The sequence below is a fragment of the Brassica oleracea genome, chromosome C5 (assembly GCF_000695525.1).
Source record: "Brassica oleracea var. oleracea cultivar TO1000 chromosome C5, BOL, whole genome shotgun sequence".
NCBI classification, from domain to species: Eukaryota; Viridiplantae; Streptophyta; class Magnoliopsida; order Brassicales; family Brassicaceae; genus Brassica; species Brassica oleracea.
The window spans coordinates 4,009,123-4,030,998 of NC_027752.1; the positions used below are offsets into that span (position 1 = coordinate 4,009,123).

General features: G+C 38.3%; 4 protein-coding genes and 1 pseudogene across 7 annotated transcripts; 2 read left to right on the forward strand and 3 right to left on the reverse strand.

Moving 5' to 3' along the window:
• The first annotated feature begins 767 nt into the window (after positions 1-767).
• LOC106296141 (calcium-transporting ATPase 3, endoplasmic reticulum-type) lies at positions 768-11,216 on the forward strand. Of its 4 annotated transcripts, none has more exons than XM_013732209.1 (34): positions 768-983; positions 1,067-1,117; positions 1,222-1,255; positions 1,389-1,406; positions 1,737-1,873; positions 2,251-2,325; positions 2,584-2,629; positions 2,989-3,048; positions 3,149-3,229; positions 3,475-3,560; positions 3,792-3,893; positions 4,174-4,227; positions 4,510-4,611; positions 5,042-5,100; positions 5,400-5,544; positions 5,838-5,945; positions 6,451-6,603; positions 6,825-6,929; positions 7,150-7,346; positions 7,551-7,659; positions 7,763-7,861; positions 7,943-8,088; positions 8,281-8,338; positions 8,533-8,625; positions 8,803-8,853; positions 8,974-9,105; positions 9,249-9,350; positions 9,465-9,519; positions 9,666-9,751; positions 9,946-10,094; positions 10,305-10,410; positions 10,492-10,545; positions 10,737-10,782; positions 10,857-11,216. In XM_013732209.1, exons 1-34 carry the CDS (start codon positions 951-953, stop codon positions 10,919-10,921), a joined length of 2,997 nt encoding a protein of 998 aa, XP_013587663.1. In that variant the 5' UTR covers positions 768-950; the 3' UTR covers positions 10,922-11,216. The 4 variants fall into 4 exon arrangements, with proteins under 4 accessions (XP_013587663.1, XP_013587664.1, XP_013587665.1 ...); XM_013732210.1 differs by having other exon boundaries at positions 8,281-8,335; XM_013732211.1 differs by lacking the exon at positions 1,389-1,406 and having other exon boundaries at positions 771-983.
• Positions 11,217-11,853: 637 nt separating this feature from the next.
• On the reverse strand, positions 11,854-12,697 carry LOC106292667. Its single transcript, XM_013728304.1, has one exon. It carries the CDS (start codon positions 12,585-12,587, stop codon positions 12,072-12,074), a length of 516 nt encoding a protein of 171 aa, XP_013583758.1. The 5' UTR covers positions 12,588-12,697; the 3' UTR covers positions 11,854-12,071.
• A 2,001-nt stretch (positions 12,698-14,698) lies between these two features.
• Positions 14,699-16,019, forward strand: LOC106343499 (annotated as a pseudogene).
• LOC106343500 (protein PHLOEM PROTEIN 2-LIKE A9) lies at positions 15,981-16,852 on the reverse strand. The gene is made up of 3 exons (XM_013782731.1): positions 16,718-16,852; positions 16,536-16,627; positions 15,981-16,453 (listed from the first exon to the last, which is right to left on the reverse strand). The coding sequence occupies exons 1-3, from the start codon at positions 16,778-16,780 to the stop codon at positions 16,042-16,044; spliced, it is 567 nt and encodes a 188-aa protein (XP_013638185.1). The 5' UTR covers positions 16,781-16,852; the 3' UTR covers positions 15,981-16,041.
• Positions 16,853-17,633: 781 nt separating this feature from the next.
• LOC106294851 (NF-X1-type zinc finger protein NFXL1) lies at positions 17,634-21,847 on the reverse strand. The gene is made up of 2 exons (XM_013730530.1): positions 21,626-21,847; positions 17,634-21,281 (listed from the first exon to the last, which is right to left on the reverse strand). Exon 2 carries the CDS (start codon positions 21,206-21,208, stop codon positions 17,852-17,854), a length of 3,357 nt encoding a protein of 1,118 aa, XP_013585984.1. The 5' UTR covers positions 21,209-21,281; positions 21,626-21,847; the 3' UTR covers positions 17,634-17,851.
• Positions 21,848-21,876: the final 29 nt, after the last annotated feature.

Sequence of the window (21,876 nt, forward strand, 5' to 3'; positions counted from 1 at the left end):
ATAAATTATGACATAAAAACCTTATTTTTTCCATCGAACACATTCTTGAAAAAAGTGAACAGTATTGTTTCCACAGTTAAATTATTTTGACTTTTATCTTCCATATGGTTTTGAAAGCTTTCAAATCAACCATCGAATTGATACATGTCATTTTAATGTTTTTAGTCGTATACTTAAGAAAAACTTACATTTTTGTAATTTAAAGTCGTTTTAAAAAATTCAAAATATAACATATAAGAAAAAATCTAATTTTTTTATTATATGGTTAATGTGATTGTTTAATTTTTTTTAATAATATAAATTTAAACAAAAATGAAGAAGGATGCAAAAATTGTTATCAAATCTTTATTATTCATAATCATTAATTGCCATATATATGTAAATCATATTAGGTAATTCCGTAGCTTTTATTTAAGAAAATAATACACACTTCCTATATTTTAGGTTAATATAATGTTCTCTAGTGTTATATAATTATGAAATAATGTGACACCATTAGATTAAACTATACTTTATATTAGATGCTCTAGAATTCTTTGAAATAGAATTTAGAAAGTATTTAGAGTGCCACTTAGGATTTAGGTTTTTTTTAATTAATACAAAATTAAGGTTCTAATTTTTTAAATGCTTCTCAATAACGGGATGTATGGAATCATTCATAGTTGGGCCTACGTTACGTTATTTTCGTAAGGAAAACAAAATCACTAAATGGGTCTCACGCGACAGTAAATGGGCCTCGCGTGAGAGGGAAGCCTACCCGCTATAGCGTGTGTCTTGACTTTCACTCTCAGGCAGCGAGCTGATCAGAGACGGAGAAGCAGAAGGGGAAGGAAGCTCATGGAGAAGCAGACGGCGTTACAAGTTCTCATCTTCTTCGTCTAGTCTTCTAGAATTTCAGCTCAATTCCCTCAGCAACCCATCGACGTTTTCATACAAAGTTTTATCCCAAAATGGAAGAGGCATACGCCAGATCCGTATCAGAGGTGGCTATGCATTTCCACTTGTCAATCTCGTGGCTGCGATTGCACATCAAACCGGTGATGATGGGTTTGTGTTGTCAATGCAGGTGCTTGATTTCTTTGGGGTAGACTCAACGAAGGGCCTTTCTGATTCTCAGGTATGAGTTTCTGAACCCAATTGTTTGGAAGTTGAAACCTTTAACTTGTTACAGTCACTTTGAAAGCTCAATGTTTAATGTGTCCCTGATCACTGCATTTGTAGGTTGATCATCATTCTAGACTTTACGGCAGGAATGGTATTGTATTACTTCCTATTCTCTTGCATTTCTATAAGATTCAAAGTTTTTTTATGAAGTTTCATTTCAATCTTGTTTTGTTCTAATCTTCTTCGTTTAATGTTTATGCATGTTTTTTCCACACAACGTGCAGTGCTGCCCGAAGAGAAAAGTAAGTTTTTCAGTAACTGTCTTTGAAATTCATCCTTACTTCCTTAATTATATTTTGCTTAGAGGTTTCCTGAAAAATATGTGCATCATGGTTCTAGATTGTTTTCGCGATTTGATGATTTGACCAGTTATCACAGGTGATTTCATTTTTGTTTTCACATGCTCACGGTTGGTTCATTTGTCTAGAATAGAGCTCTTCTTTTGCAAAAACAATTGATCTTTCTTTAACTTCTCTTCTTGAGAATGTCTTACTTGATCGTGATAGAATTCTTTATGGATCTTCTTACCACATGTGTCAGTTTTTCTTATCTTCGTCTTAATTAATACGCAGGAACTCCATTCTGGAAACTGGTTCTCAAACAGTTTGATGATTTACTTGTTAAGATATTGATTGTGGCTGCAATTGTCTCATTCGTATTGGCTTTGGCCAACGGAGAGACTGGTTTAACAGCATTTCTGGAGCCTTTTGTAAGTCCAACATATTTTTTTACCACTCAAAATGGCTTTCATTTAATGGATCGGCTAGTGTTTTTTATTTGGGTGGAGTTTAATCTTGAAACCTTGTTTTTTTCTCTTATCTCTGTGGTCTTTGTGAAAATTAGTTATTTATGTTTTCTTTAGACTGCCTATTCTTTTGTGACGTTCTAAATAAGATATCTATAAGCCGACTAAAAGTCTTCACTAGCTGAGAGATTTCCGCATGTATAAGATTCTGTTCTGTTATATGACTCCATTTAATTTAGTATATGATTGCACCTTCACCAAGACTTCCATAAACCAAATTTTGCATGTGGAGCTTTCTCTGAGTATCCCAGTTCTTCTTTGAATTTACTATTCCATCACAGGTGATTCTGCTGATATTGGCTGCAAATGCGGCGGTGGGGGTAATTACGGAGACTAATGCTGAGAAGGCTCTTGAGGTAGTTTTTTTGCTACGGTTTAAGTGATGACATATTTGCGGATACATATCAGATTTCCTTGAAAATAAATTATTTTAAATATACTGGACAGTGCAAGATCAGTCATTTTTCTCTTTCGGTCTTTCCACAAGGTGTGTTGTCAGGGGCACGACAAACTTAAATGGGCTTAAAGATTATGTTAAGCTTAGATATTATTTTGGTTGTAAGCTGTAACATTTACTTATCCACCATCTCTGTTCTCTCTTTGTCCTGTTGTAGGAGCTACGTGCCTACCAAGCAAATATAGCCACAGCATTGCGAAATGGTACTTATAAGTTATATATATGTCCATTGATTAGTATCGCTGCAAAATATACGCTGGGTGTTTGTCCTTTCATTGGTTTTGATTCTTACAGTGAACTATTATTTAAGCTGCTTATTAGCCTATCGTTATATGATGTTGTTATCTCCTCTAGAGAAACTTTGTATCTTGGCAACTCTTCTTCTTCCAAGCTAATAGCTCATTTTGTTACTCACGGTTGTCTAAAATGACATTAAGATTTAGGTATTTTAAAATGTTTCTGTGTTCTTTCCTTTTGTGCTCGGGGCGTTGTTCCAGTTTTTGGTTATCTCCAAGTTTTATTAGGTTGACGACATTCCATATTAACATGTATGCAATGGCAGGGTGCTTTTCTATACTACCAGCAACAGAGCTGGTGCCAGGCGACATTGTTGAAGTGGCTGGTATGTGTGCTCTCTCACCAAAACGCAGTTTTGTGGCAATGGCTCAGAGTTTTGCTAAATTATTAATGTCTGCTTTTCGTGACGCTGGCATGTGAAACAGTGGGCTGTAAGATTCCAGCTGATCTTAGGATGATTGAGATGTCTAGCAATGAGTTACGAGTTGATCAAGCAATTCTAACTGGTATGTCATCGTGTTACTCATAACTTCTTATTTTACTAGGCACAATAACTATAGATGCCAGTTGGTGATTACTACAACTTCATGCCAACCCTTTTCTCTACCAGTTAGTGAACATGCATTTTCTTATAACATTACAGTTTCAATAACGATGGTGGTTCTTTTCATGTAGAATAAATTCCGAGTGGTTACTCTCAGTGCGCTATATTCATTCTCTCATTACCAATTGTTTCCCCCTTAAATTGCAGGTGAAAGCTGCTCTGTGGAGAAAGATGTTGACTGTCCTTTAACAACAAATGCTGTCTACCAAGACAAGAAAAATATTTTATTTTCGGTACGAGTTAATACTCATACGTACATTAGCTAACTGTCTTATCATTTCATGTATCTAGAGATCTAGTTCTATTTCATGCGTTCACCTTAACGAGCTGTAATATTCTTATTTGTTTCTCACTATTAGAATTTAGGCTCTAAAACCTGTTGTAGTTATCTATTTCTGGTTCCAGTTACCTCTTTACACCTCTTTATCTGTGTCTAATTTAGTAGAATGTATAATGATTGCCAGGGAACTGATGTGGTCGCGGGTAGGGGCAGGGCTGTTGTCGTTGGAGTTGGTTCGAACACTGCGATGGGTAGCATACACGATTCTATGTTGCACACAGATGATGTAAACTATCATCAATATTCTTTTATTTCTATCTGATATGCACCATGCGTAGTTTAATATGCTTTATTACCAGTCAGAACTCTCTCATAAAAGAAGGTTATATTGTACCTTTAATTGACTTCAATTTCCTTCACTAAATTGTTTGACTCTTTACGCTTTTGACATGGTAGACTTATTTCCTGCTGCATAGCCTGTCTGGTGGTGGTTCTTTTCCATCTGTTTCGAAGTGCGTTATAACTACTAGGCTTTTCTCTCTTATTTGTAAATGCTACTGTCACAGGAGGCAACTCCATTGAAAAAGAAGCTGGACGAGTTTGGCAGCTTTTTGGCTAAGGTGAAAACTATTTCCTTTTTGAAAGTTTAAATTTCTCTCATTTTGAAGAGTTGCTTTAGTTACAAGTCTGTATGAAGTTTCCCATCCCTTGGATGTCAAATTTTCTCAGTTACAATTTAAGCAAGTGTGAAATAATTCACAGAAAATAAAAAATGTTCTGTCAAATGACTGATGTAGCAGAGATCTCTTGCAAAGATAGTTAGTTAATTTCCTTGGTATTTTTATATGTTTCTCAACATAACTTAAAGTTCTCTCACAATGTAATCTATTCTGTTCGTATAGGTGATTGCGGGGATTTGTGTACTTGTGTGGGTTGTCAACATTGGTCACTTCAGTGACCCTTCTCACGGTGGCTTTTTCAAAGGCGCAATTCACTATTTCAAGGTACAGAAATTTATTGTTCTCTTTATGACAGTTTTGAATTTGTAGTTTGGAAGTACAAAATTAGTTGTGTGTGTTCCGCTCTTGCTGTGATAACAAAAGATAGATGTTGCTTCTCCGTTCTTTCGGTGACATCCCTAGATAGACTTTCTAGATTTAAGTAGCGAAGTCACAAAAATAAGAAATTATCGTTCTGCAACGAGTCGCTATTAAACATTGTTGACTATTAAGTTTAAGGCTGTCACGAATCATGGCTGCGTTTCTTATCTTCACTCAGTAACAAATTTATGACTTACCGAAGTTCTGCTCCATGTATCCCCCTCATTGTGATTAAACGCTGAAGATTGTAATCAGATCCTTTTTACCAACTTAAAATATGCCATATACTGTTTATTTTGGTGACAGGATTGGTGATTTGCTTTTATTTTCCCAGATTGCAGTTGCCCTTGCTGTTGCAGCTATTCCTGAAGGACTCCCTGCTGTTGTTACAACGTAAGTGTTCACTAATTCCTTTGCTAGCAAATAGCAATATTAGGAAAAGGCTAATGGTAGTTGAAACTTAGGATGATTTCTGCAGAACTCTAGTGTGTCGTGGATACGAAGAATTTCCCAGAGAAGTTTGGTGGCTCTTACGATCATCAAATTGCAATTTTTTTTTTAAGTTTCAGTTCGCTTTTGTGCTGGCTGAGTCCAAAATTCTTTGCTGTTAATATTATTAGTCATCTTCCACATTAGCTACTCCTGGTTACTATATTGTGACTTAAATTGGTTATGATGGCTTTGGGATTTAGGTGTTTAGCTCTTGGAACAAAGAAAATGGCTCGTTTGAATGCCATTGTTCGGTCATTGCCATCTGTCGAGACGCTTGGCTGCACTACTGTAATTTGCAGTGACAAGACTGGAACATTGACAACCAATATGATGTCCGTTTCTAAGGTTAGCATTATAATCCTCAGTGCTTGACCATGTTAACTCTTATTATTGGTATCTCCGCCACTTACAGTTTTCTATTTGAATTGTTTTTTTTTAAACATCTTTGGTTGGCAAATCTTGGCAAGTAGTTAGATAGAGATTTTAGGACTAATTAAGAAAAAAAACAATTTGCTTGTAGATCATGTGATTTTGTGAGTAACTAACTTAAACTAATTAAAATTTTGCATATAAATTTTCTCATTTTGGTGTCTCAAATAGAATATTTGAATATTCTTCCTCTCGTACTTGTATGTCAGATCTGCGTAGTCCAATCTACAGACCATGGTCCTGTGATTAACGAGTTCAGTGTTAGCGGGACAACTTATGCACCCGAAGGTACCGTCTTTGACAACAATGGCCAGCAGGTAACTATTACTTCTCCTCTGGACTATGTAATTGGCCAACTATTTTGTACATGATAGTTGTGAGGCCGAGTGATAGTTGCCTTACCTACCTACATGCTCCCAAACTAATATCAACAACACAAGGACAGCTTGAACTGAAAATTATATCTCAGGATTGATTGATAATGTGATCTGGATGGCAATAGATCTTAAAGATGATATTCGAGGGAAAGCTCGTTAACTTCTGGTTTCTTCTTCCTTCCCATTTTGTATCATACTAGTAGAAGAATCATGGTTTCTTCTTCTTTTATTTTTTATACATTTTCTTGTATATTATGTTCCGCTTTTCTCATTTGATTTTTAAAATTTCATAGGAGTTTCTTCCCTTATAATCTTAATCATTTTATCGTACATATCAATGATTTATAATTGTGAAAGACAAAAGACGAACAACCCCATAGCAAGCTACAAACTACACGGACATGCCTCGTAACAGCACACAACATTATGTTTTCTTCTTTTGCAGCTGGACTTCCCTGCTCAGTCACCATGCCTTCACCATTTAGCAATGTGTTCATCACTCTGCAATGACTCCATTTTGCAATACAATCCAGACAAGGACTCTTATGAAAAAATTGGAGAGTCAACTGAAGTTGCTCTTCGAGTTCTTGCCGAAAAGGTTTGTATTTTTGTAAATTCTTTCTTTAGTAGAATTCGTTTCCACAACAAGAAGGATCATGAAACATAACAGACGGTTCTGGCCAGTCTCATATTGAATCTTAGACTTGATCGCTACCTTCCATTTCTTGTCATCTTACTGTACACTCTGCGCAGAGGTTGAACTTACCATGTCTAGAATCTGAAGGACCGTTCAACTTACTTATGTTGCTTAATTTTCAGGTCGGCCTCCCTGGTTTTGATTCGATGCCGTCTGCTCTAAACATGTTGAGCAAGCATGAACGTGCAGCATACTGCAACCATTATTGGGAAAACCAATTTAAGAAGGTGCTGCTCTAATAAAACCAACCTGTTTGTTGTGTTGGCCGTTATTTACATGCATTTAGCTTAGGGAATAAAGAGCCGTCCTTCTTTGTTACGCATATACTTCATTACTCTTGTAGTTACACACATATTAGTTGATAATGACCTCGGAACATTATATTTCAAACAATTCGTAGTAATTTAATACGAGTAATTGATGGTCATGTTTATTCTAAATTTTCAGGTTTATGTTTTGGAGTTTACACGTGACCGCAAAATGATGAGCGTCCTGTGTAGCCATAAGCAAATGGATGTAATGTTCTCAAAGGGTGCTCCAGAAAGTATAATTGCTAGGTGTACCAAACTTCTCTGCAACAGTGATGGTTCTGTTGTTCCATTAACTGCTGCTTCCCGTGCAGAGCTTGAGTCGAGGTTCCACAGGTTAGACATCAACTCGTTTAATGGAATTTGATTAGGTTCCACAGGTTAGACATCAACTCGTTTAATGGAATTTGATTTATTTTTGTTATTACTTAATGATGATATCATTTGATGCTTGTATTCTCACTTGTAATGGCAATTTTGCTCTTTAAATATATGAATGAAGTGTTGGTTCCATTTTCTGACCATGTATCTTTCCAACAGTTTTGGAGATGAAACATTGAGATGCTTAGCGTTAGCATTTAAAACCGTGCCCCATGGTCAACAAACTATTTCCTATGATAATGAGAACGACTTGACGTTTATTGGGTTGGTACGCCTTTCTTTCAAATATGATAAATTGGAATGAGTTTAATGAGTATTCATCATTTTTCTTATACTGATGGAGACTTGATTATCTTGTACTTCCTTTGAAGGTGGGAATGCTTGATCCACCGCGAAAAGAAGTGAGAGATGCTATGCTTGCGTGTATGACCGCTGGGATTCGTGTTATAGTTGTAACCGGGGATAACAAGGTACTAGAAATTTGAGCACATGCAAATTTTTAATAATCTATATCTTTTAGAGTGCTTATTCTGATTAGCATGAAACTTCAGTCCACAGCAGAGTCGATATGTAGAAAAATAGGGGCATTCGACAATCTGGTCGACTTTTCTGGTCTGTCTTACACGGCTTCTGAATTTGAACGGCTTCCAGCGGTGCAACAAAATCTAGCATTGCGAAGGATGACGCTTTTTTCCAGGTATTTGTAAAACTATTCCTTTATTGATAGTGTTCTTAGAAGCAAGGAACATGAATTTTAATCATCACACGATTCCTTTATTGATAGTGTTCTTAGAAGCAAGGAACATGAATTTTAATCATCACACGTATTTCTGTTTCTTCTGTAAAGTTTTATAATCGTCTATTAGAAACCATAGTTTTCTGCGTGTAGGGTTGAACCTTCCCACAAAAGGATGCTTGTTGAAGCCCTACAGAACCAAAATGAAGTGGTAACTCCCCCCCCTTTTCACTATGTTATTATTTATTACACTTCTTCCTTTTTGTCTTCGTTTGTGTATATTCACATTTTCCATTAGTGGCTTTGTTTAAACTTACAATTTTTTTTATGTTTCTTAACATTTTTACTCATTAGAGAAGAGGTTCTTACTTCTAACCGTTGAACACATGAACCTTGTTCTCCTAGGTGGCAATGACTGGTGATGGCGTCAACGATGCTCCTGCATTGAAGAAAGCTGACATTGGGATTGCCATGGGTTCTGGAACTGCTGTAGCAAAGGTATTTACCTTGTTTTCGTTTTTGATTTGCATCTTGTGTGATTGTTATATTTTGCAGAATAGTAAAATTACTATTACTGGACTCTTCATCCCTTCAATAAACTGGTTTGCCAAGAGTTCATATCTCTAAGCTCTTCTTCGTTTAACCTATTTTTCTCTAACTGTTTCTGAATTCCAGAGTGCTTCAGATATGGTTTTGGCTGATGATAATTTTGCTTCAATAGTTGCGGTATGTTTGTTTTCTTCCATATACACGTCGCATAAATGGTTCAGCGTGGTTTTCAAGGCTACAAATCACACTGCAGTAACTTCGTTAGTGCAACTCCTAAACATTTTCTCTTCTTGACAGGCTGTTGCGGAAGGAAGAGCTATATATAATAACACTAAGCAATTTATTAGATACATGATCTCTTCAAATATTGGAGAAGTGGTGTGTATATTTGTAGCAGCTGTACTGGGAATCCCTGATACCTTGGCGCCTGTGAGTTTGTTTAACCTGGAAGTAAACTTTGTACTCTCAATAGATTCCAGTCCAATCGCACCAATATCGTGACAGTCGTATCTGCAAAGTTTACTTTTATAAAGCGTGTCTAAATCAATGATTGTTATGGTATAACTTTGTAGGTTCAACTTTTGTGGGTCAATTTGGTGACGGATGGATTGCCCGCCACTGCCATTGGCTTCAATAAACAAGATTCCGATGTCATGAAGGCAAAGCCTCGAAAGGTAGGAGCTGTAACTGTACTGTAACACCTTGTAGAGTAATTTGCAAATAGTTGCTGTGCCAGTTTCTATCAAACTTGTATCTTCATTTTTGTTTTGATTGTTGTTAAATTCCAGGTTGGTGAAGCAGTGGTCACTGGGTGGTTATTCTTCCGCTATCTGGTTATCGGAGGTAAAATAAAAATGTTGGTTCTGTAACTTATCTTAATCATTATGCGACACTAGGATCTTGGAATCGCCGTGGCCAAGTACTGAAAGGTCACTTTGTGGCTTCAGACATCTATCCAACAAAAGGATTAATTTGTTATCTTTTGGCAGTTTATGTTGGCCTGGCAACTGTTGCTGGCTTTATATGGTGGTTTGTTTATTCTGAAGGTGGTCCAAAACTTACTTACAGTGAACTGGTTAGATTCTTTCTTATGTCTTACTGATTATTTCATCCCTAAATCTGATATTGATTGTACATTTGTCAACATTCATATTTGTAAACCTCAGCATTTTTAAAGTTACTGCCCAAGTTTCTTACTAAATGATTCATATCCAACGTTGTTATTGCAATTGGAATCTGTTTTCAGTTATATTCACAATATCATTTCAGATGAACTTTGAAACGTGCGCACTTAGAGAGACAAGTTATCCCTGCAGCATATTTGAGGATCGGCATCCGTCGACCGTGGCTATGACAGTACTTGTTGTCGTAGAGATGTTTAACGCTCTAAATAACCTCAGTGAAAATCAATCCCTTCTGTAAGAATACGTTTCTTTCATTCTTTCCTTGTTAACAGCTGATTACATTAGGGGGGGTCTTTTAACTAGATCAAATAAAATAAAATAAAAGATAAATTATGCCGTTGTATATACTATCCATCTATATTTACTAACATGTGAATTTCGGTGGAGTGACATCCATCAACAAATATTGGATTAAGCCTTAGTAAAGATTGTATGTGATTGCAGGGTTATAACCCCAAGGAGTAATCTATGGCTTGTTGGCTCAATTATCCTGACGATGGTTCTGCACATGCTAATATTATATGTTCATCCACTCGCAGTCTTATTTTCTGTAAGTTTCGTCTTTTCCACAAACCCTGTATGGCATAGCCGTTTCTTGTTTTTAATCCTCTCATGTTTACTGCTAATATAGGTTACGCCATTGTCCTGGGCCGAATGGACCGCCGTTCTATATCTTTCGTTTCCTGTAAGTTTTCTCTTCTTGATAGTCTACTAACTCTCACAGTGAAACCTTACCTTGCTATATAGACCACCTTAAAACTCATCAAGGAATTGCATGACAGTAGGCTGATCATTCAGATATGAGATGAGAGTTATGAAATCAATTAAGTTCCTTGAAATGATTAGTTAATTTGAATCTTTCTGTAAATACTGCAGGTTATCATCATCGATGAGGTTCTAAAGTTCCTCTCTAGAAATACCGGTAATGTTTCAATTACTTTTAAGACCACCTATCATCCTGAATCTTATGTGTTCTTCTGTTTGTTGTTAATGTAGGCTTGAGGTTCAGGTTCAGACTGAGGAAGACGGATTTACTCCCTAAGGACCGGCGTGACAAGTAAGGATGACAAAACAAAGACATGGCTTTTTTTTTTTGGGGTGAGTTTTGGCAGATACACACCGACACACAGAGAGAAAGGGAATCTTAATAGATTGTAATGCAAATCCTGAAGGCCCCAGCACACCATTATTAGACTCTTTCCGAATTTTGTTTTTGGTGTAACCAGTTTCGCAGTATTCTTACATCAAATCAACATTTAGTATACTACCGCTCTTTGTGCCGATCGAGTCTGAACTTAGGAGCAATCTATATTTGATTGGTTCACAATAAGGCAGAGTTTCCAAGATCATATGTCACGGAAAAAGGTGCCGGTCTCTCTTATTTGTGTTATAAGAAAAGAAAAAAAAAACGAAAAAAAGGACGTAAGATATTTTGATCAGGTACTTGGTATCTATCAGTCTTGGGACAAAAACGTAGTTAATTATAACTTTTTAACAGTGAGCAGCCCCTCTATATACAATATTGATTAGGCAAAGTAGATTTAGTTGTCACTTGTCAGTGTGGCGGTGACTGGACAAACAAGAATAATAAAAATAATCATAACACGAAAGAAAAGTTTACAAAATTCGATTCCGTGAATTAGTGGCAAACACAACGCTTTCCTTGCTTTAATAATCATCATACTGAAACAAGAAACTTTATCATTCATATGATAAAGCCGAAAATTGACATAGATATTTGTTTTCCCTCAAAATTTTCTTAGATCAGAAATAAACAAAAAAAATATGTTCATGAGGTTAACTGTCTAAGGTATGAGAATTGTATGTTTCTATACATTATTCACCAAATATATATTTTTTAAATGTGTGAAACAGTCATTCATAAGTATGGTAAGAAAATTAATAAAATTAACACCCCTGTTGAACTAATGTGTATTCGAATGACATAATGCATGTTTTCTTTTTATTTTCCCCAAAATGTATAAAATACAAATTAAAAGTAACTTCAAAACTTAACATAAAAAATGCAAAATCATTGAAACACACAGAAGGTCGTATTTACCTATTAAACTTCAAATATCAACCAAACTTGTTTCTGAATCGAGAGTAGTTTATCGAATTCTATCATTATTTCTTTGTTGCAGAAAATCAAAGCTAAAAAATATCAAAAATCAATCCACAAATTACTAAATTAAAGAGGGGAAAAAAATACTAAAACTTAGGGCTACCAGTAACAGCATATGATTTGCTACGAGGATACAAAAGCTCAGAGACTTTCTTAGTCGTCTTCGGATTCACAGATCCTTCCTCTCCTTCTTCCTCTTCATCTATCTTCGCCATCCCCACGCTAGAGCTCTTCGGCAGCCCTCCATACTTCATCTTCTTCTGCATCTCCAGTTGCAGCTTCTCTTGTTTCACCTTCTCTTGTATAAACATGTCTATCTCGTTCTTGTGCCCTAAACTCCTAACCGACGCAGCTCTCACTAGCTCGCTGTAATCATCGCCAATCCCAAAATCAGTTGTTCTACGTGTAGATGCTGAGGACGAGAAGGCGGCGGAGGAAGAGCTCTTGCTTCTTGGAAAAGCAGTGGAGACGGAAGAGGAGGATGGATACTGAGTCCGAGCGGCACAACCAGTGATGCTTCTGACGTAAGCCTTGCCTAAAGCTCGGAAAGGTGTTGAGATGATTCTCAAGAACTTGTTGTGGCTTTGTCCTCCGTTGCTCATGCTCTGCTTTGGAAAATGGTTTTGAGTTTTTTTGTTTGTTTGTTTGTTTGGTGTGTTTGAAATGATGGGTTTGGTTTTTGGAGTGTGATGTGGTTTTAAGGGTTTTTAAATGGCGATTTGATTTTTATAATGATAATTTTTAAAGAGATACGTTAAAGAAGAAATAATTGAGAGAATCAAACGTGACTTTTAAGGATTTTGTTAATAGCTGGGTTCGTGGAAAATAATTGTGAAAAGAGTGTGGAAGAGAGAGCAATCACAAGGTCCCATTGATAGTAATCATTAACATGTTTTTGTTGATATACATATTGAAATATAGTGCGTTAGTTCTCAATTTTCACTATATAAATTGGATTCAACATGTAGTTTGTAGCATGTGAATTACAGATAACAATTAGTGATAAATATATTATACTGACGTGAATTGAAATTAACCTAGGTTTGGTATTGAAAAGGTAAATTATATGTGGACTACTAGTACCTAATATTGGATAAGTATTATGACATGGAGTAATAACGCCGCCTTCAATTATCTCGTTTATTTTCGCGTTTTTCTTTGTTCAAATTTAAATGTCAAGAAAATACGAACGTCAAAGCCTGAATGGTACGGGTTAAGTCAATGTTGTGTATTTTTCTTCAAGTCGTAGAAAAATAGATTTATCTATTTATCGACGACATACTTGTTTATTTTTCTCTTATTCAATTTATAGAAAATATAGAATAAAGTATTAATAACCAGTGAAGACTAGATTGTCGATTTTATATTCTTAGAAGTTTCCTTAGACTTATAAACGTTACCAAAATCGATTTCACTTTAGATTTGAATAGGACTCAATGATTATTATTTTTGTACATTTTCCTAACCTCACTTACTAAGGTATAAGATGCGGCAAAAAAAAAAAACTTTGGACCGTAAACAGTTTAACAGCCAACTTCAAAACCCTTGTGGTTTCCCTACTATGAAACTTGTAACCAGGTCTATATATTTGATGAACATCTAGAATTTATTTATCTATTATAGCATATTTAAAAAGTTGGGAAACGTGGGGCGGACACAGATTATGGGAAGCGTGGCAAAGAAACATTGATAGGTTTGGACTTTTCTTTTTGGCAGGTAAGTGGGCACATCTTATTAGAAAAATGTAAATTAGATAAGAACAAACATGTGGAGACATGTCCGACGTCAAAACTAACATTGCTTCTAGAACACAACTAAATTATTCAAACATAAACCCTGTGTTGCATATCCTTTTTGATTTAATCAAGTCGGTAGTTAACGAGATTTCTTTTGACAGACGACACATGTAATATCGTCATATTGACTTGAACTGCAGTATAATAACATACATCTTTTCTGGTAACTACATCGTGTGTATACTCATTATGTCAAAGAAACATATTTTTTAAAGGGATGGGTTCCGTATAGTTTACATATATACTTTAATAAGAAAAAACTGGTATAAGATTCATCATTTTATATTAGTCTTACTCTTCCCTTACTAAAACTTTCAATGGAAAGGAAACTAAACTTCTGTCAAAAAGATATTTTAGTTTTACGCTGCTATTATATTTTCTGTGTTTTTTTTTTGAAAAAGTTATATTTTCTGTTTTCATTAATATTCACTTAACTTTCAAAAAAGGAAAGTTGTTAAAAAAAAATAAAAAAAAAACTTTCAAAAAGGAAAAGATTTAGTCAAAAAATATTATGAGGAAATGAATTTGATATTCTTTGACATCTTCAAGTTGAATCTTTAATATATGTGTAACCATATCTATTTTATTTTTTTAACATGAAACGTTAAGAAAGTTAATGATCATTGGTTCTTTTGTGTGAGAGAGCAGGCGCAGGCCTATGAAAACTAAAGTTCCTTCCCGACAAAGCCCACAATTAATGGACCTTAATAAAGAATCGCCTGCTGCCACCTAGCTCCACCCACAATTACGAAACTCACATATCCAAATCGAACCGAAGCGAACCGAAATAATGGTTTAGTTTATTAATTTATAGAGTTATCCAACTTGTCATCGATTTTCTCTCTTCCATCATCAATCAAATTTCATTTTCATGCATCGCGACTCCCTTTATCTGCTAATTTAGTTTTATCATATTCGAGCTCAATAACAGAATGTAATTTAGATTACAATCGTCCCTTCTCTTTTGTAAATTGGATTTTGTGAGATTATTCGAATTTCAAAAATTTGAATGGACCTCGTTCGATTGGGAGAGAAGAGTCTCCTTTCACCTCAACGAAGAAGGAAATGGCTGATGATCCTCATCGCGATCTCCGGCGTTTCCGGCTACGGACTCCACAAGCTTTACCATTCACCATCCCTCGCCGCCAAGAGGAAACGCCTCGCGAAGATATTCACAGCTATCTTCTCCGTAGCCGAATTGATCTCCGACTCCGCCGAGACCGTGTCCCTCGTCTCTCGCGACTTGAAAACATTCCTCCATTCCGATTCCGATTCCGATTCCGATCAATTCCCAAACACCTTGAAACAGATCGCTAAGATCTTCAAGTCCAACGAGTTAACGGATTCTCTCTCTAAGGCCTCTCAGGCCATCACGATCGGTGTCTCTCGTGGCTGCGATTCAGATTCGGGACCAAGTGTTGTTGATAGAGTGATCGATAAGGCTTTAGGATCTGGTTTCTTATCAGTTGTTGTTGGTAGCTTCGCCAAGAATCTCGTTCTTGGACTTTACTCTAACGAGAACGGTGTGGAGTGTGATTCTGATTCTGATTCTGATTGGGTGAGCTTGCTTTGCGACGACAAGTGTAGAGAGCTTTTAGCTGATTGCATCCAGAGATTCACCAGCACTGCGGTCTCTGTCTATCTCGAGAAGACCATGGACATCAACGCTTACGATCAGATCTTCCAGGGCTTGACTAATCCCAAACATCAGGATAGCGTTAAAGACGTTCTTGTTTCGGTTTGTAACGGTGCTCTCCAGACTCTCGTCAAGACCTCTCATGAGAGGTCTTTACTCCAAGGTCTAGTGCCGTGATAGTAGAAGAAGAAGAAGACGAGTTCAAGAGTAGTAACGGTTGGAGTGATGTAGCGGTTCCAAGCAATAGAAGGCTTATGTTAGATGTAACGGGGAGAGTAACACTAGAAACTGCGAGATCAATCATGGGATTCATAATGATGAAGATACTAGAATGGTTTAGAAGAAGCTTTGAAGTGGTTAAGGAAGAGGTTATAGAGAGAGGACGACAAGTAGTAAGATATGTTGGTGCTAAATCTTCTGTTATAGTCACGTTATGCCTCGCGTTGTACTTGCACATCATAAGTGGTTTTGTTCCGAGTTCTCCTATTGGCGTTAGCCATCATTTTTAAGTCTATTGGTTAGGTTATTATAGTGTTAGAGACTGTTGTTGTGTATTGTGTATGTGCACAAAACTGATTCTTATTGATGGGAAACATATATAAATTGATATGGTTATTGTGACATTTATAATTTCTGGTTCACTTCTTGAACAAAAGCGTCATAGATCAACAGACCTGACTTCCATTTTCCGGTCCACACTTCATACAAACCAAACTGAAGCTTGGTGTCTTGTGTTATTGGTTCCGTGGGGCTGACGAAGATCTCGAATCTTCCGTCAGTCTCATCTGGTATGTTCACCGGTGTTGTCCCGCCTTTGATTTTATCAAAGTTGGTGTTAATTGATTTGATCCTCTTCCAGATCGTCTTCCCTTTCTTCCCGACTTTGGCGGACATGAAAACCGGAGCCTTGTCCCATCCGGTTGCATCACCTGTGAAGGAGATTTTGAAACCGAGTCGGTACGTTTTGCCTGGCTCGACCTTGTCAAACGAACCGGTTACTTCTAACCAACTCACCATCTTTAGTTCAGCAGGCGTCCTTGAAAACAACAAAGACAAAAAGCCGGTTTGTTTAGAACCTAACTGGTTAAGAAAGTAAAGATGAAGAAGAATGTAGGTACCTGTCTTCTTTAGGGATGACCCAGTAGCGAGAGTCACCACCCCATACGAAGTTAAGACCGCTTGGCTTAAACACCCATGCTTTTCTAACGATCTATGGAAACAAGTTTGATTGGTTTTTAATAAGCTGCAACAAATACCAAAAAAAAGCTACTGAAAAAAAAAAAAAAATTTGACATATTACATCTTGTTCCATGTTGGATTCTGCCTCGTAGTGAGAACTCTTGACAGCTTTTTGGGCAGACATTTTCTTTCTTACTTTCTTCTTTGTTGATTTGTTTATGTAAGTACACTTCTCTTCAGCCTCATTTATATAGAGATCTGTTTTTTCTTTTCACTGTAGTGAAATTTTATGTGGAAAAAGAAAAATTGTGACAGAAGAGCATATTAAAGTTGGACCCTCTTGCCAACAAGTGCGCTACGTTTTTTTGTAAACTTTGCTTATAGGAATGATAATAACAACCGTGTAAAAGGCATAAACTCTATTGGACCGCATAATGTAAAAGCAAATATTCTCAGTGTGTGGCTATTTCTCTTCCTTTATATTTCTATCTGAACTTTTTTATACGAGTATCCAACCAATCGCATATTTACTAAACTCGTATTGGGCATTTTGGACACTACTTGTTTAACAGACTAGATGCTGTCGTCTCTGTGTTATCAGATGTGAGTTCGAATCCACTAGAACGCTTACATATTAGAAAAATTATCTGGATTTCTTTCATTTACATAGGCTGGTTGAAGGAGAAGTTGAAATATTTGAGGATGCAACTAAAAGCGTGTGGACTTCGTTGAGCTTTGCTGTTTTAGATTCCTGTTTTCTCCAATGGTGGTCTTCAAGATTCTGTTCTAGTTCACCTTTTACTTTGGCAAGTGGGCGAAGTTTGACAAAAGAAAAGAAGACTCCCAGTGATTTCAACACCTTATACTGGAAACATTATAATGTCAAGATAGTTGCAACGGGGAAAACGATTCTACGATTAAGTATGGTGGTTTGAATGAATAGCCTTACTAGTTAATTAGTTATTATTACTTCAGAGTATTTATCACTTCTTGTCTAGAAAAAGCTTTAAGTTTCAATTAAAAAAAAGAACAAGCCGTTTCACAATATCGCCAGCTGAACATTGATATAGTTTTATAGTTCATGGAAACCAACCAAACGTCGAAGATGCCAAGACAAAACGGGCACCTTCTTGACGCAAGCTCATCACAGCAGTGGTACACGCATACGGTCTAAAATTATCATATACGACTGAGCAACCTGTCGTTTTTTTACTACTAAACAAAAAAGTAGAAATATCTCAGTCCATTCATAGTCTCACTCACATACCTTCTCCCAATCATCCACCACTTCTTCGCTTGAGCCTTCCACCGGTTGTTTACCTGCAGCTTTTGAACTGCTGCTCCCTTCTGTCCGAACCAGTGGCTGCAAACCGGACGTGTTGGGCGTCTCTGGCTCCAGTACACTCCAACGGTTAACTGAGGTAACCACTGGATTGTTGCTCGGTGCTGATCTCCACGCAGCGGCTTGAATATCTGTAGATGATCCTCCAATGGGGGAATCTTCAGCTCCCCAGTTCTCATCACTCTCCTGAATCACTGCTTTCTTCCATGGATTTGCTTTCTGTACATCCCAGGATGAGCTGCTAGGTAGTTTTCCCCATGCATTACCACCGAGTGTTGGAGATTGCGGACCGTTCTGGACGACCACTGCTCCATGGTATACAGAACCGTGGTCCAGCCTCCTCATGGCAGTGGCGGCTCGGGCATGGTCGTGGAACACGGCCAAAGCGTTCTTGTCATTCAGCCAAACAAGCTCACATTCACCTCCAAATCTCAGCACCAAAGCGCTGATATTCGCCTCCCTCGGGAGATCCAATAATGACACCACAAGCCTTGGATCCATATCCACCAGCGGATCAAAGGACGGTGGGTGAGGCCCGCCTAGCGAGACAGCGCCACCCCTAGCTCCAATGATTCGTGTTGGCGGTTTTGACTTTTGAGTTACATGGACCACTGTAAACCGTTTTGGCTCCCACCCTGCATTGCTAACCGCAAGTTTCCATCTCTCAGCTAGAAGTCTAACCGTGTCTCGTTTATCCTTCTGCATCGGGCAGAATACATGGACCTTAAGGGTGCTTGTGCTTCCTCTAGCCTTCCCAAGTACCAGGTACTTGAAGCGCTCTTCAACAGCCAGTACCCACTTAGGATCACGCCTATAGATGTCCGAAATAATCTCTGTCATAGCAGCATTCTCGCTAAAATGTAACGAGTCCAGATTTGGGGGAGTGATATCAAACGCGTCCTGAAGAACCCGCTTACGCTCCAACTTTGCACACTCATCATCACACGAAAGCTTTCGCTGCCCGAGAGGGATTCGGTTTCCGCTCGACTCAACAGGCTGAAGCGTGGTTGGAAGCTTCTGCAGAACAGAGGCTTCATAGATAGAATCAATACTAAGATTGCTGGCAGTTCCTCCTCCAGCATCGCAAGGAACAGTAGCGGTTATGCGACCACACGAACATGTAATTGTTACTGGAAATTCACATCTTGAGTCAGGGCAAGGCTGAGAAGGATGGCAGAGAGCTGCACAAGTATGCCTGCAATCTCTTCTAGGAGCACTACAAGTCTGTCCACATGTAACACGCAGTCCTGCTTCAGATTCACTGTAAGTGTCACATGCCTCCGGGTGACAAGTTCTGGCACAAGCATGCATACCACAACGCCTCGTCTTTCCACAAATCTTGTTACATCTGATGTCTTTCAGCCCACAAGGTATGTTTCTCAGAACCACGTGACCACCAACGCATTTCTTTTCCACTGGGGCAGAACAAGGAGGGCAATCTCCAAAATGGCATCCATGCGTAGCAGAATGGCCACAAGGCTGAGGAATGGAGCATGGAAGCTGGCAGCTAGGAACAGGCGTCCCGCATGGTAGTGGTGGAGGAATCGAAGTATTTCCACACGAACATGTTAGATCAGTGAATATCATCTCGAGGCAAGGAGGGCAATGGCCACTATGGCACAAAGATTCACAGGAATGCTGCCCGCACCTTAGCTTCTTCCCACAAGGTAATTGGCATACGTGTTCGTCCCAATCACCAGATAGATCATTCTTCTTCGCGTTCAAGAGAGGGCAGCAACGCTCACTACATCTATGTCTCCCACAATTCTTCTTACGCCCACATGGTTTAGAACATACAAACTTATCCGTCTCTGAAGAAGTTGTTATGTAGCATTCCACAGTCCTGGATGTCGAACCACACCGGCATTTCTGGTTGACTTGCACTAAACAAGGAGGGCAATCACCTGAATGGCACACCTCGTTGCAAGTATGTAATCCACAAGGAAGAAGCTTACTGCATAGGTTTGAGCAAGAAGGAATTGGGTCCAAGCAACTCTGCCTGGTCTGTTCTTCTAGACGCGTTTTCCCACAATAGCACGTCTTAACTCTACTGGGCAGTAAGTCACAGTCTCCGCAAGGTCCAGGGTGGCAAACCTCGGAACAGAAATGATTACCACATCCAAGCGGCTTCCCACAGTTCAAATTGCACGAATACACACCATCTTCTACTTTTAACTCTCCCTTCACATTCATATCTCCGCAAATCACAGTCTCCACTTTTTTCTTGCAGAAACAAGTGGCATTTACTAGTACCTGACAAGGATCACAAGGGCCAACATGACATGTCTTTTCACACTGATGACGCCCACAGTTGAGAAGCTTCTCGCAACGCTGCCCACAAACAAGAAGAGATCTCCGCTCCGAGCATCTAGTATGAACCGTCTTTTTACCACAAGGGCAACTACGAGGCGGAGCAAACGCCTTACAAGGAGGACATGGACCAGGATGACACTGCAACACACAGATATGAGGACAAAGATTCTCACTGGTCGTCTCAGCTGCTGCTGCAAACTCTTTCTCCAGCGGCTTCCCACATGGCTCTCCGCATGAGTGTGGTGTCAGATATGGATCAGAGGGTGGATCTTTCCTCTTCCCACAAAAGCACCGATAGCATATCTCTCTTGACGATGTCAACTGCACAGATTGGCAACCAGGACACCTCCAATTATCACCTTGGTTTTTCTCAGCCAACAAATCAATAGAAGTTGGTGCTCGAGCCCATTTCTTGATACAATGCATATGGAAGATAGAGTAACAGCTGGAGCAAGACCATATATTCGCAGCCCTCCCAACCTTGTCGTAACAAATCATACACTCAATAGAACTCTTCACCAGCTTCTCTTGTATCTCTTGAACAAGCTGAGGCAAGTTCGGGTCTGTCAACGCAATGTTATCCTCCTTAGCTACCCTTTTCCCCTGATACACAGGCCTGGTCCTAGACCCAACTCGTTGACGATTATCATCAGGCAGAGTTGCTCCCGGAGCAATATTGTTTCTTCTTTGTCGATTAGGTGGAGGTGGAGTAGCAACAACATTATTGTTCCTTTGGTGCTGATTATAAGACAGACGAACAGAACCGTTATGTTGCCTTTGTGGATAAACAGGACGTGATGCAGCACCAAGGCCAACAGTTTCTGAAACTCCGGCTGTATTATTAGCAGGAGGATGGGAAGGCTCATTTACAACCGCCACCGGGGTAGAAGCACCTCTAGGCACCCATGTTTGCTGAGAACTCTGATGACGCCTATCTCTCCTGACTTGAGAGCTCATGTTCTTCTCTGACTCCACAAATACAGAACCAGATCCTTCACACGTCGTCACTATAGGTGTTCACAAAATGCTTCTGTACAACCAAATGAGAAATATATTCAGATTGTAGAAAATTGGCATCTTCCAAAACATTGATGGCTTAAAGTAATCTTTCACATTACACCTTAATAATTCAAAAAAAATGCCACAAATAAATCTAATAACACATCTACAACAATACAATTTAAATCCCTACATCGGGTTATCAAGATCCTGAGCTATATTGCTCCTTCTTCAAAATCTCCATAATACAGTTCCCTACTTTATATCATAATATCTATGAAATTTTAAGAGCTAACAACACATAATCTTGCTTGAATCGAAGAAGGAAACAACAAATCGCAACCAAAACAAAATTGGGGAAAAAAAAATTGGTACCTGCCGAAAAAATTACGGAAGGGAAAAGAAAAGAACAATCAGCGGAATCGATGAGAGGTGTTCGTCGCTCGATTTCTCCGGGAGAGAGAGAGAGAGAGTGACGGCAAAAATGGAAAGAACGATGGAGGAGAAGATATTTATAGAGAGTGAAAGTGAGAGACCGCCTTGCTTTGCTGCAGCCAAAGGAATTTTAGGGAGAGAGAGAGAGAGAGAGACGGGCACGGCTCTTTTTTTTTTTTTTTTTTTTTTTT

Bases quoted from the DNA above. Each gene is read 5' to 3' on its own strand.
- LOC106296141 (XM_013732209.1), top strand. From the start codon at position 951: ATGGAAGAGGCATACGCCAGATCCGTATCAGAG. The intron at 3,561-3,791 runs GTACGAGTTAAT...AATGATTGCCAG, and splicing joins AGAAAAATATTTTATTTTCG to GGAACTGATGTGGTCGCGGG. The intron at 7,660-7,762 runs GTACGCCTTTCT...CTTCCTTTGAAG, and splicing joins ACTTGACGTTTATTGGGTTG to GTGGGAATGCTTGATCCACC.
- LOC106292667 (XM_013728304.1), bottom strand. From the start codon at position 12,587: ATGAGCAACGGAGGACAAAGCCACAACAAGTTCTTGAGAATCATCTCA.
- LOC106343500 (XM_013782731.1), bottom strand. From the start codon at position 16,780: ATGTCTGCCCAAAAAGCTGTCAAGAGTTCTCACTACGAGGCAGAATCC. The intron at 16,628-16,717 runs GTAATATGTCAA...TTGTTTCCATAG, and splicing joins AATCCAACATGGAACAAGAT to ATCGTTAGAAAAGCATGGGT. The intron at 16,454-16,535 runs GTACCTACATTC...GTTGTTTTCAAG, and splicing joins GTCATCCCTAAAGAAGACAG to GACGCCTGCTGAACTAAAGA.
- LOC106294851 (XM_013730530.1), bottom strand. From the start codon at position 21,208: ATGAGCTCTCAAGTCAGGAGAGATAGGCGTCATCAGAGTTCTCAGCAA.